Here is a 13,528-nt window from a genome sequence, read left to right as displayed (position 1 = left end):
ACACTTCACACACTAGGAGATTCTTGCCAGAGGCTTTGAAAAATCCCATCCAGACACTTCCCACTGGGTAGGAGCTTGCTTTGGGCTGCTCCTTTCAGACCAAGAAGCAGGAAGGAAATGAAACTCGCCGAGAGCCCCCCGGACAGTCCAGCTCCAAGGGCCGAGTCTTTTGTTCCCACAAACGCATTTGGCTCCTGAATGTCCTCCACCCAGAATCATTACATCCGCAGCCGTTTTTCAAAACATAGCCCAGAGTTGCCCAGTTGAGTGGGCGGCTGCCTTTCTAGGGGATATGATAGCCCCCTTCCCCCTGTACCCCCCCTACGATTCCTGCCCGGCCCCAGAATATCCCACTGTTGTCCATCCGGCCTGGAATCCCCCTAGCTGGAAGGGAAGGGCACGCGGGTCCTAGCCGCGGAAGGACCCCACTCTCTGGAGGAGAGCCTAGTGGCAGTGCGACAAGGTGGATTTCTTGAGCCAGCCTGTCTTCCCAGGCACTTGCCCCACAACAGGAGCATCACACAGGTTTATCTACCGTTCAGCTCCCACACAAACAGTAAGCTCCTGGAGGCAGATTCTGTATCTGTGTCATCTTTGTAATCCTCACAGTGTCTTACCTAGAGTGAGTTCAGTAAATACATTATTTTTATTATGAAAAGGGCAGAATGTGGAACGTAGCATTTTGAGCATATATTTCAGTGGTGATGAGTGCAATCACACCATGGTTCGCCATCACCGCCACCTGTTCTCCCAGAAACTTCCCATCATCCCACATTAAGTCATTACTCCCCATCCCTCCCCAACCCCAGCGTGATGACCTCCCTGCTACTCTCTGTGTTTGTGATTTTCCTATACTGGGTAACTCATACCTACGTGGGTTAACAAGGTATTCCTTTAGCTGTCAGTCATAACTCCCCCTTTCCCAGGATGCACCTGCTTCATTGGGACCTAGAATTTATGGAAATGTCATAAAACTCCCAGGTGCCTTCAGACACATAAAGGCATCATCCCTACCTCGTAAAAGAGGCTGTGGCGCGAGTCCTCTCTTTTACAAGGGACCTTTGTTGCAGGTGCTAAACAGATATTTTCTGTGCCCGTACTCACACGTGAACACACATTCTGTCCTTCGCTATTGAGTAGATCCCTTTCCTATTGGTGCACCTGTGTAAATGACTTAGAAGTATAAGCCTGGAATAGAGATTGAATTACAACCATGCCCACAACAGTGTCAGTAGACTGATACCATACAGTCCTATGCCTCATCTATATTGTTTACAGTAGCGTTTCAGGGTTCACCCCTGTAGAAGTACATTTTTTAATTTTTTAGAATGAGAAGTAACACTGGAGGTCCATGTATTTGTCATAAATTGGTTCACTTTCTCCCAGAAGGGAATCCAGGCAGCAGAAGCCTGCCCAGGGACCTGGGGGTGGGGTCAGGTGGCTGGGGGCAGAGTCACAGGTGTGGCTGGTGCTTGGAGAGCTCCCATGGCAGCATGGGAAGCTCCAGGATCACCACCTTCTTCCCAGTGGCTGTGGCAGGGAAGCTCTGTGGTCTTGCTTGGCTGCAGCGCCTTCTTGGAGGATGTGATGACGGAGAAGGGGGCCAGTGAGGCTTTGCTGCAGCCAGCTCACATGCACTAGTAATTGTCGGACAATTTGTGGTTGGAGCCCACAGACAGCTTTGGAGGTGGCTTGGTGCATTTGGCGATCTCCTGGTAGCGCAGTTGTAGCTTCACCTGCAGGTTTTGCTGTGGGAGGTGGTGGGGGAAGAATAGAGAGAGAGACAGGGCCAGGTCAGGCTGCAGCTCACCCCAGGACAGAAGAGGGCAAGTGAGGCAGGGACGACTTCAGGGTGGGGGGAGAATGGACAGAGGGACGCAGATAGGAGCCCTGCAGAGAAAAGCTGGGTTCTGGTGCCATGGGCTGGAAGGCTCAGGCGGGTCCGGAACCACAGGCTGGAAGGCCCAGGGGGCGTCTGCGACCACAGGCTGGAGGGTCTAAGGGGAACCCAGGCCTGAGAGGGGAGCAGGTGCATCGTGGATTTAAGGGATCACAGGCCGCCAAGCTCCCTGTGGAAGCACATCTAATTTCACTAATTTAAAAAAGCATTTCAGAGACACAGGTTGAAAGGAAGAATTCCCCAGTCCAGTGGTTCACTTCCCAGATACCCACCAGCTGGGACTGGACCAGCCTGAAGTGGGGAGATGGGAATGTGGCTCCGTAATCAGGTGGCAGGAACTCAGCTGAGCCAAGGCCACTGCCTCCCAGGGTCTGCATTAGCAGGAGGCTGGAGTCAGAAACCAGAACTGGGTATGGAATCTAGTCGTTCTGATGGGGGATGTGATGGACTTTTCCAGCATCTTCCAATGCCCACATGGTATGTATATACCCTGTTTGTCTGTCCATGCACCAGTTGACCACCTTTAGTTACTGCCACCTTTTTGCTATCACGCATAATGCTGCTATGTACATGGATGCAGAAGGGTCTGTTCCTGCTCTCATTTCTTTTGGCAGTATACCAGATGGCTGGATCCCAGGAGCCCTCTCAGATTCTGAGGCATTGCCCTTTTTTTTCCCCAGTAGCTGCACCATTTTCCATTTGTAACCAGCCATGCATGAGGGCACCACAATGCCCATTGCACACCTTTGTCTCTTTTCTCCCCATCCCATGTAAGCAGATGACTGCTCATTCCCCTTCTGGCCTGGGACACAGAAGGAGTTGGACCAAAGTCCCTTGGGACCCTGTGGGAGTCCTAGAAGAAGCTCCTGGCTCCTGGCTTCTGATCGACTCAGCTCCGGCCATTGCAGCCCTTGGAGAGTAAACTCTCAGACGGAAGATCGTTTCTGTCTCTTTTTCTCTCTGTACATCTGTCTTTCCAATAAAAGTAGATAGATCATTTTTAAAAGAAAATCACAAACCTACTCTCCTGGTATTGGTACCTGCCACAGTGTAGATACAAGGCAGCATCCCCTTTGTTCTCCAAAAGTGGACCCTGGGGAGACGGGTAGGGGAGAAGTGAGAACAGGAACTCTGTAGCTAGGGATCCTTGCCTGTTGCCCTGTTTCAGACCCTTAGCCTCGTGACCTTAGCCTGGGCAGAGGGACCTTTCCCTTCAGCCTCAGAGCGACACCCTGCAGAGGCCACCTGTGGCCTCTCCTGGCCCCCTCTCAGCAGTCCCCGCCCCTGCTGGCCCCCGTGTTTCCCTACATCCTATCCCTGTCTTTGCAAGTGGGTCTGCACCTCTGGTTCCTCTCCTCCCTCCACATTCACGTTTTGCCTTGGGTCAGTCCTTGCCCAGCTTTCCCTGGCCCACGCCATCTCCTGCCCTTCCTTCCTCCTAGTCTACAACTTTGGCTGTTGGAACCGCCCACAGCCACCCGGCGTTTTCACCTTGCATTTGATCACAGCACCCCAAGCTTCACACTTCAGGATCAGACTTTTCTTTGTCCCCCAAACTCAACGCCCCATGCTGGCTATGCTCACTCTGCTCCTCCTTCTTTTGCTTTTGCCTGAAAATCATCCCTAGAGTTAGGAGCTGGTTGAGAGCTCTTGCCCCGTCTCCTGGCTAATACCGGGCAGCTGTTGTGGAACCATGTCCAGCTGCCTCCAAACTGCGTTTAATTAGGCACCTCACAAGCCCCTTAAGGCCAGTGTGGGGTGGTGCTGAAGGCCGAGGACTTGATTAAAGCCAGCGGGACTCTTTTTGGCTTCGTTCTACCAGCCATTGCCAGCGAGCAAGTAAGACCTAGGTGCAGGTGGTGTCTACCGCAGGGGTCGTGCATGACCTGGAAACATGGCTTGCTTCCTTGTTCTGTCCCACATCTTCCCCCAGGTGCCCTAGGAGTGCAGCACCGCTCAGCTGGACCAGGCTGTCTGAGCATTAAATGAGAGGATGTCTGGAAAGGCATGGAAGGCACCAAATGGATGCGGCTGAGACCTGAATTCAGATGCAGGGGCTCCTTTTTCGTCCATGTGCTCCTGGAGTGCGAACTCAGAGTTGGCCCTTGCCAGGGCAGGGTGGAGGGTGGGCACTCTGAGAGGAAGTGACCTCTTTGCATGACACTCCCTGTACCCTCTGACTCCAATGCTCAGAAACAATGCGGGCTTTAAAAAAAAAAAATCCCAACTCACTGGGGGCGGGGCATTGGCTGGTCAGCAGCTGCTCATTAGGAAATCCTATTCTGGGGCCGCGCCCGCCCATGTCCCTGTTGACGCCAGCTCCATAGGCAGACGCTTCTGGACACTGAGACGCCACCCTGGTGACAGTTGGCAGGGTGTGGGGAGGAAGCCAGGCCAAGCAACAAAATGCTCTTGTTAACTTCTTCTCCATTCGTGGTTCAAGGGAAAGCCATGGCCTGATGGGACGGTGGGGAGACTGAGTGCAGAGGGGAGGGTGATATTGTTGGCTCAAAAGAGAATCCGAGAAATGGTCCATGGAGTCTGCAGCATGAGGCCAATGGCAGGGCACACCCAGGTGAGGGAGTTTGAGGGATCCCTTTGGGCGGCTAGCCTGGACTCCGGCAGCAGCACCTGCCTCTACTGAGCCTTTGGGGCCTCCTTGTGGGCGTCTTAGGGAGGGATGTGGGGCATGGCTCTGCTCCACCCCCATTCCAAGCCCCTGACACCTCACCTGCAGGTTATCTGTCCCTGTTGTGTCCTGTCCACTTGACCCTGGATTCCCCTGGGTGCTAAACAGGGAGCCACACCATGAACAGAATTTGCTGAAGAACCAGGACGTCGACATCAAGGGCATCCTTGACTTTGATAAATAGCTGAACTGCCGATGTTCCCGGGACAAAGCACGGGAGAGTGGAAAGCAGGTGGAGGCTCAGACTCAAACCAGACCTCGGGTGGCAGTGAGGGCGGACATGGAAAGGGACTGGGGCTGCTGCCTGCCCAGCCTGCCCAGCCTGAGTGGTTCATTAACCGTTTCCTAAGGAAGTTCACTGGCAGCAAAAGACGTAGCCTGGCCCTAAGTCTGTTCAACAGCTGTAACCTGCTTAGTCCTCACTGTGTACCACACACTGGACTCCCCAGTTCACTGCTAGAAAGTTCTATGAACCAACCTTGTATTTAAGGCCTGCAGGACTGAAGGAGCAGTCTGGTGGATCAAAGAGAGCCCATTACAGACTGGCTTCTCCAGGACTCCACACACGGGGCCCTTTTTCTTAAGAAAGGTTCTACTGGACCTGTTAGACTAGCAAAAGATCATATCATACATACCATTGGGTAATTATGTTTGTATTCAGTGATCCAGGATGAGTGTACTACGTACTAAAATGGTGATGCAATTTGGTTACTTCTGTAAATTGCTTAAAGCTTTATTTAAAAGGCCGAGAGAGGGCCCGAGTGGCAGCCTAGCAGCTTAAGCCCTTGCCTCACACACACCGGGATCCTGTATAGGCATGGTTCTAATCCTGGCGGCCCAACTTTCCATGCGGTTCCCTGTTTGTGGCCTGGGAAAGCAGTCGAGGACGGCCCAAAAGACCCAGAAGAGGCTCCTGACTCCTGGCGTTGGATCGGCACAGCTCCGGCCATCATGGCCACTTGGGAGTGAATTAGTGGACAAAAGATATTCCTCTCTGTCTCTCCTCTTCTCTGTATATCTGACTTTCCAATAAAAATAAAGTAAATCTTAAAAAAAAAAAAGGCCAAGAGACACAGAGGGGTGGCAGAGATCTCCGATCCACTGGTTCGTCCCTTAGCGTCTGTAGCTAGTGCGGAACCATCATCTGTTGCCTTCTGGGATGCACATTAACAGGAACCAGAGCCAGAACTGAAACTCAGCGATTCCAATATGGGGGACGTGGGCGTATCGAGCACTGTGCCCAGGGCCCGCCCATGTTGTCTGGGAGACGTACATATATCTTAGGGGTTTGGAAAGGTCTTTGTACATTAAGGATGCTAACATTTTTTAAACACAGATCAAAGTTCCTTGAAAGGCAAAGGAAGGGACAGTCAGAAGTTTGATCACTGCTTCAAATGGCTGCAAAGAGGCGGCTGGGTCAGGCTGAAACCAGGTGCCTGGAACTCTGTTAGGATCTTCCATAAGTGGGTGGCATAATCTGCTGCTTCCCAGGAATGCTAGCAGGGCCTGGATCAGAAGCTTTGATATAGCCGGGACTCAAACTTGTGCTCCAGTATGGGATGTAGACTTCCCAAACAATGGCTTAACGTGCTGTGCCACAGTGCCCACCCCAGAATGTCAGACTTCTATCGAGCATTATAGATATTTTCCCCAGTTTATTATTCAGCCTTTAGAAAGCTTAGTTTTAATTTTTGTCAAACTTATAAAGATTACATAGATTTTATAAGCCTATCATAGAAACTCTGACTACCTTATCAGAATTTTCTCCCTAGAATCATTTACTTTGAACTGTCTCTTTGTAATTTTGCTCATTTTTCTAGATAGTGTGCTTATGTTGCTGCTTACTAATTTTCTTGCTTTGGTTTTAAGCAGTATTTATTGATTTCTCTGTATGAATGTTTGGTATCATTCTGAGGTTTACCAGTTTAGAAGTGATACACATTGCATATCTATTCTTTTGGGTCATCTTGAAATACTATTTCATTTAAAAAGGCTGAGTTACAAAGAGAGAGGGAGGAAGCGATGAGAGTTAGATCAAAATGTTGCATCCGTTGGTCCACTCCCTGAATGGCCACATTGGCTGGGGCTGGCCCAAGCCCAAGCCAGCAGTTTCATCTGGGTCTCCCTTGTGGGTACAGCAGCCTAAAGACTTGGGCCATCCTCCGCTGCTTTCCCAGGTGCATTAGTAAGGTGCTGGGTAAGAAGTGGAACATGCCAGCTCAGTGGGACTGAGCAGTGGGAAGCTAACACTGCAGGTGGGGGGTTATCCTGCAGGTTCCATGATGAGATACTCGTAACAGCCTTTTCTTGCACCTCGTGGTTCTGGTCTCCCCTCTTCAGGCATACATGCTGTGCTTATTAGGCTTTGTTCTATTTTTTTTTTTTTAATTAATCCTACAAATGAGAAGTTATTGTTACTACTCTACAAATTCAATGTTTCTTTAGATTTATGTACACATCGACCATTTTCTTTGCTCATTTTTCTTCTGGCATTTTATATTTGGGATTGATTTTTCTTCTGCTTAAGATAAATCCTCTGTCTTTGAGAAAGTGATTGATAAACTCAGTTTTGACTTAAAATGTTTTCATTTGAAAGATAATTTCAAGATGATCTTGAAAGGTAGTTTTGCAGAGCCTCCAGTTATGTTTCATCTTTTAATAACTGAAAATATTCATCTACTTTGTTGTTACTAATGAGAAATCAGCTGTTAAACTATTACCTTTTATAGATGGCTTGGCATTCTTTTCCTCTGATTGCTTCTTTTTTTTTTTTTAAAGATTTATTCATTTTATTACAGCCAGATATACACAGAGGAGGAGAGACAGAGAGGAAGATCTTCCGTCCGATGATTCACTCCCCAAGTGAGCCGCAACGGGCCAATGCGCGCCGATCCGAAGCCGGGAACCTGGAACTTCTTCCGGGTCTCCCACGCGGGTGCAGTGTCCCAATGCATTGGGCCGTCCTTGACTGCTTTCCCAGGCCACAAGCAGGGAACTGGATGGGAAGTGGAGCTGCCGGGATTAGAACCGGCTCCCATATGGGATCCCGGGGCTTTCAAGGCGAGGACTTAAGCCGCTAGGCCACGCTGCTGGGCCCCCTCTGGTTTCTTCTTTAGAATTCTGTTTCTTCTCATTGTATTTGAAAGAGAAACAAAGATCTTTCATCTGCATCTCCGCTTGTCAAATGCCTGCCATCCAGGGCTGGGCTAGGATAGAGCCAGACGCCTGGAGCTCAGTCCTGGTCTACCTCCCGAGTGGTGGTGGCCCAGCGGCTTGAGCACATTAGCAGGAAGCTGGAAGCAGAAACAGAGCTGAGACTTGAACCCAGGTACTTCAATGAGGAATGTGCTTCTCCATGTGTCGTCCCAAGTCCTGCACCAAGTAACCTGCTGCTCTTCTAGTTGGTTTTTAAGACTTTTAAAAAAGATTTATTTACTTTTACTTGAAAGGCAACATTACATAGAAAAGGAGAGAGAACTTCCATCTGCTGGTTAACTCCCCAAATGGGAGCAATGGCCAGAGTTAGGCTATTATGAAAACTGGGAGCCAGGAGCTTCTTTGGGTCTCCCACGTGGGTTCAGGGTTTTGAGGGCTTGGTCCATCCTGTGCTGCTTTCCCAGGATATTAGCAGAGAGCTGAATTGGAAGTGATGCAGTCAGGACTAGAGTCAGTGTCTCTATGGGATTCCAGTGCTGCAGGCAAAGGACTAGCCTGTTGAGCCACTGTGGTGGCCTCATGGTTGCTTTCAGTGCCTGGTCTTAGTTTATGGTTCTCAGCAATTTCAGTGTGATGGTACATATATATTTATTTTTCATTTAGTCTGCTAAGGATTTATTGGGCTTCCCTAACCTGAGATTTGATGCTTTTCATCAGTTTTGGAAAATTCGTAGCCATTTAGTTTTTGAATATTGCCTTTTCTCCCTGTTTTCCTGGAACCTGTATTTGATGTTTATTGGACTTCCCCATGGTCTCTTTCATCTCAATCTATTTTTCACAATTTCTTTTTCTCATTGTTGTCTGCCTCCTACTTCTTCAGCCATATCTCATCTCTTGTTGAGTTTCAGTTATTGTGTTTTATTTTCTTTCCTAGAGTTCCTATTCAGATTAATTCAGGTAATTTTTGCAGTATTAAAGTCTCTTTTTCTCATTGGAGGTAGTTTTATGCACTTGCCTTCTATAATTCTAGCGTTTGAGGCCTTTGCTTGTGTCACGTGTTGTCCCTTGTACTTGAGTGCCTTGTTTCCTTTTGTAGTCTGTGATTGCCCACTGTCATCTCCTACCTCTTGGCGTTTCACCAGCAAATGATGAGAATCACATGGAAGATACATGTCTGTGTAGAGGACATTTGCATTTCTCTCTGCCAGGTGCCTCCATTATTAGTAGTATGCATAAATGTTTTCTGTATGTACGTTTGTGTCTCTTTAAGATGTAATTTACATACCATAAAAGTGGTTGTTAGAACATTCCCAAGGTATGGGACCACTTTATGTGCATCCTCAATCAGAGGTTCATACTACACAGATGATGGGACTTTACGCTACACATCCTCATGAGGACTAGCTTTATGGTTACAAATGTTTGAGTAAATTTTTTTTTCATCTGTAAAGATTCTGCACAGCAAAGGAAACAATTGAAGTGAAGAAGCAACCAATGGAATGGGAGAACATTGTTATATACCACACAATTGATAAGGGACTAATATCCAGGATTTACAAAGAGCTTCAGAAACCCCGGGTCAGTTTAAAAAAAAAACAACTGTGAAGAAATGGGTGAAGGAAACGAACAGACATTTTTCTAAAGAACAGATTGAAATGGCTAACAGACATTTGAAAATATGCTCAGGCTCCCTAGCCGTCAAGGAGATACAGATAAAAACCACATTGAGATTCCACCTAATTCCAGTGAGGTTGACCTACATTCAGAAGTCTACTAACAATACCTGCTGGCATGGATGTGGAGGGAAAGCTACCCTCCTTCACTGCTGGTGGGAGTGTGGGTTAGTACAACCACTATGGAAATCAGTATGAAGAGTGCATAGAGAACTCCAAATAAACATGCCATATGACCCAGCTATCCCACTCCTAGAAATACACTCAAAAGAAATGAGAACTGCATATGAGAAGGGGATCTGTAATCCTGTATTTACAGCAGCACAATCTACAATAGCAAAGACATGGAAACAACCCAGGTGCCTGTCCAAAGAGGAGTGGTTAAAGAAACTGTGGTAGGGCCCGGCAGCGTGGCCTAGCAGCTAAAGTCCTCGCCTTGAAAGCCCCAGGATCCCGTATGGGCGCCGGTTCTAATCCCAGGCAGCTCCACTTCCCATCCAGCTCCCTGCTTGTGGCCTGGGAAAGCAGTCGAGGATGGCCCAAACCTTTGGGACACTGCACCCACGTGGGAGACCTGGAGGAGGTTCCAGGTTCCCGGCTTCAGATCGGCACGCATCAGCCCGTTGCGGCTCACTTGGGGAGTGAATCATCGGACGGAAGATCTTCCTCTCTGTCTCTCCTCCTCTGTGTATATCTGACTTTGTAATAAAATGAATAAATCTTAAAAAAAAAAAAAGAAAAGAGACTGTGATACATCTACTCCATGGAATACTACTCAGTCATTAAAAAGAATCAGATTATACTATTTGCATCCAAATAATCCCATCTAGAGACCACTATGCTCAGAAAAATAAGTCAATCCCAAAAGGACAAATACCATATGTTCCCTCTGATACAAGGCTGCCTTCATGAAAATTGTAAGATCCAAAACCATTTCAATACTGTTTTTGCTGCAAACCATGGGGTTTGGTATTTTTGTTTTTATTTTCATTTCTTTGATATAATTTCTTTTCTCTTATTAAATTCTTCACTGACTCATAGATGATACAGTAGCATCAATTTCCCCAAGAAGATTTTGTGTTTTCTTTTTCATTTCTTCATCGACACATTGGTTTTTCAGTAGCATGTTACTTAACTCCATGGTGTTGTAAATTTTTTGTTTTAACTTTACTCTTGTTGTTGACTTTGTTTCATGACTTCTCATTTGAGGGAATGTGTAGTAGTCGGCATAATAGATACTGTCAAATCCAGATATGAAGATACAATGCAGTATGCTTCTCTGCTTCCAAATAAAAGATGCACTTACAATGAAACTGTAAGGTATGTTGGACATATCTTTACAATTGGGTGCTAGACTGCCGTTGTCTGTACCAGCAATCTCAAGAAACACTTAAGTAACAAAATGATGGACTTATGACTGCTTATGAAGGAATATAATATTGTAATAATATGGGGGAAATCAGTTGGGGGGAGGGAGTTTAGGCAGGAGGGAGGGAATTCCCTGACCTTATGGAATTTTACCATAAAATTAAAAATAAAGTAGAAAAATAAGAACAGCACTGCAGAGCCAGGTCCCTTGCTTGCCCCTCTGCAGGCAGATTTGGTGCAGCTTACCACACACCCACAGTATAGGGCTCTGGAGTCCCAGTCCTCCACAAAGATTCCTTTTTACATTCACTCTTAGCGGTTTTGGTTTTTTTCCCCCTCCCATCTCCTGCCTCTCAGTGGCTAATAGAATGAAAATTCAAGGTCACAAATGTTGAGCAAGTGCCCAGGGCTGCTGCCAGCTTCTGTGTTGGCTCACCTCTCTGTATCCTAGTCTTGCTTCATTTTTGGCCTCAGAAGATTTGATTCTTCCTTTACCAACTCAGCAATGCATTCAGAAATATTACTTTAAAAAATACTGTAGTCAGCGTTTTTCGTTGCTGATAGAGGCGGGGTGATTGAGGATACTGCAGGATCGCTGTCTGCTTTGAGTTGTTTTGTTGGTGTTGTTTGTAGTTTCTTTCCTCCAGGGAGAGAGCATGGGTCAGTGTGTCTGCGGGTGACCTTTCTTTCTCTTGAGAGCTGCAGAGGGACTCCTCTGAGCCAACTGGAGACTGGGCCTTCCACTGCTGTTCTCTTGTGACGACCCTCAGGGGCTGACCTCACGCTTGTCTTGAGCCTGTGAGAGAGCTCCCTTCCAGCTCATGCCTCGGCACAGTTTCGGATCATGGATTCTGAGTCCCTTCTCCCTCCTCATAATCACTTGTTTCTGGCCTCCCTCAACGGTAATTTCTCTTGTCTCTTGCCCAGTTAATCAAAAGGAGAAAGTGTCCTGGATCCCTTTTATCACCTGTCAGCTCGCTGGCAGCTCACACAGAACAAAGGGAACATGCCCTGTGACCAACTGTTGTCCCCAGCTCCAGGGTCCCAAGCCCAACTTGGAGATAACTTCTGGACTACCGCCACCCTATTTTTAGCTGAGGGTGGGGCTGAGGCTGGGCTCTGAGGAGGCCAGATGCCCGAGTGGCTCCCTCCCCCTTCAGGAAACTTCTGTTAATTTATCACCTACAGGAAATACAATAGGAGGCACAGAAGCAGTGGTTCTCAAAGGATGTGCACCTTTTTTTTTTTAAGTTTCAAAATGAGACTGTTAGAAAATTTTAAGTTATTTAGATGGGTTATGCTTTGTGGTTCACTTGATCTTTTGGGAAGTGCGGGGTCTCATTGGCACTGTGTGTGCCAGCAGGTCCTCAGCATGTGCATAGTTCGATACAGGCTGGAGGTTCCACCTGCCTGCAACCTCTGCTTGTTGGCTGTGTTCCCTTTGCTGCCTAATTCATCAGGATAGAATTTCATCCCTACAGAGATTTTCAGCAGTGCCCACAGCCCCAGCTTCTTATAAGCAGCAGGAGAAATACAGCCATATTGAAAGAATACAAGCGCTATTTCCAAGGAGCCGTGGCAGTCTTTTTGAACTTCATTTTAACAGCTGGCGAGTTCTCATGAGTGCATTTTCTTATTGTTTCAGTAACTGTAAGGAACCACTGGCAGTCAAGCAGTACCGAACCCCACCTTGCTTCTTCTCCAATGCAAGAGGACTTTGCAACAGTGGCTTCCAGGGAGGGGATGATGGGCCAAATCTCCAGAGAGAGCCAGGCAGCTGCTTCCAGAGTACCTGAGATCCTTACTCTTCTAACTGGAGCAGTAGATGCTGAGGCAAGGACCGGCTCTTCCAGTGCAGATTTCCCTACTTCTCCCGTGGGACAGCTGCCTGACTCAGCAACTGCTGTGACATCGCAGAGTAGCACCTTCGGTGAGTAGGTGCTGATGGAGGCTCATTTCATTTCCCTGTCTAAGAAAAACAAAGTCTAAGAAAAACAAATTTCTGCCACCTCCATCTCCCAGATTTGTTGAGTGGCCTGGCGGATGCTGCAGTGTTTATATTCCAGGCCCAGTTTGAGTTCAGATCTCATCCCTCCTCCAGGCATCCTGCCACACACACACTGACCTCAGAGGCACAGGCGGTGGGATATGTGTCTGTGAGTGACAGCCAGGTGCCTGTGAATGTGGTTTTAGTTTGTGTTGATGTAGCTCAGATGGTGGTTCTTGTTCCAATCTACACAACCTTGTGGGTTGCCTACTTTTAGCAAAGGATTTTGAAAAAGGGTTAAGGAACAGCGAGTAAATTTGACAGAAAACTAGCGTGGATTGTGTACCTACTATACACCTGACACGTCTGTTCTCTCAGTCCTTACTGCTGGCCAATGAGGTCCTGTTATTCTTATCTTAGGCATTTGGAAACAAGTCCAGAGATATTTATTAACCCTGCCTGTGTAGGTCTTTTTTAAAGAGTGAGCTGGCATTTGAGCCTGCATCCGAGGTGAGGTGGGAAGCCCAGACAGTGTGAGTGAAGATACAAAGAAAGACAAGGGAGACCTCCTCGTGGGGTAGTAAACCCAGCACAGCACCCCACCCCCACCCCCAAGGAGATGCCTAGTTGTGCCCAGAGCAGCACCTAGGACAGTGGTATGATAGGATCGGGGACACTCCCAGAGGACTTTGCAAACCAGGCGCTTGGTCTATGCTGTGGTCGGAAGAGTCCCTGCTGGTTTTGCAGCAGGACTG

At 47.8% G+C, this 13,528-nt stretch overlaps 1 protein-coding gene across 3 annotated transcripts in view; it reads left to right on the top strand.

Annotated features, from left to right (window-relative positions):
• The window catches only part of HEG1 (heart development protein with EGF like domains 1), an 86,599-nt gene that overhangs the window by 10,929 nt on the left and 62,142 nt on the right, over positions 1-13,528 (top strand). For all 3 annotated transcript variants that reach the window (XM_058662006.1, XM_058662008.1, XM_058662007.1), the window contains exon 2: positions 12,432-12,716. In XM_058662006.1, coding sequence (XP_058517989.1) covers positions 12,432-12,716 — 285 coding nt within the window. The remainder of the gene's footprint in view (positions 1-12,431; positions 12,717-13,528) is intronic.

Source organism: Ochotona princeps, chromosome 3 (genome assembly GCF_030435755.1).
Source record: "Ochotona princeps isolate mOchPri1 chromosome 3, mOchPri1.hap1, whole genome shotgun sequence".
Lineage (NCBI taxonomy): Eukaryota > Metazoa > Chordata > Mammalia > Lagomorpha > Ochotonidae > Ochotona > Ochotona princeps.
The sequence above is the reverse complement of the archived record's forward strand: the minus strand, read 5'-3'. Positions and strand labels throughout refer to the sequence as shown.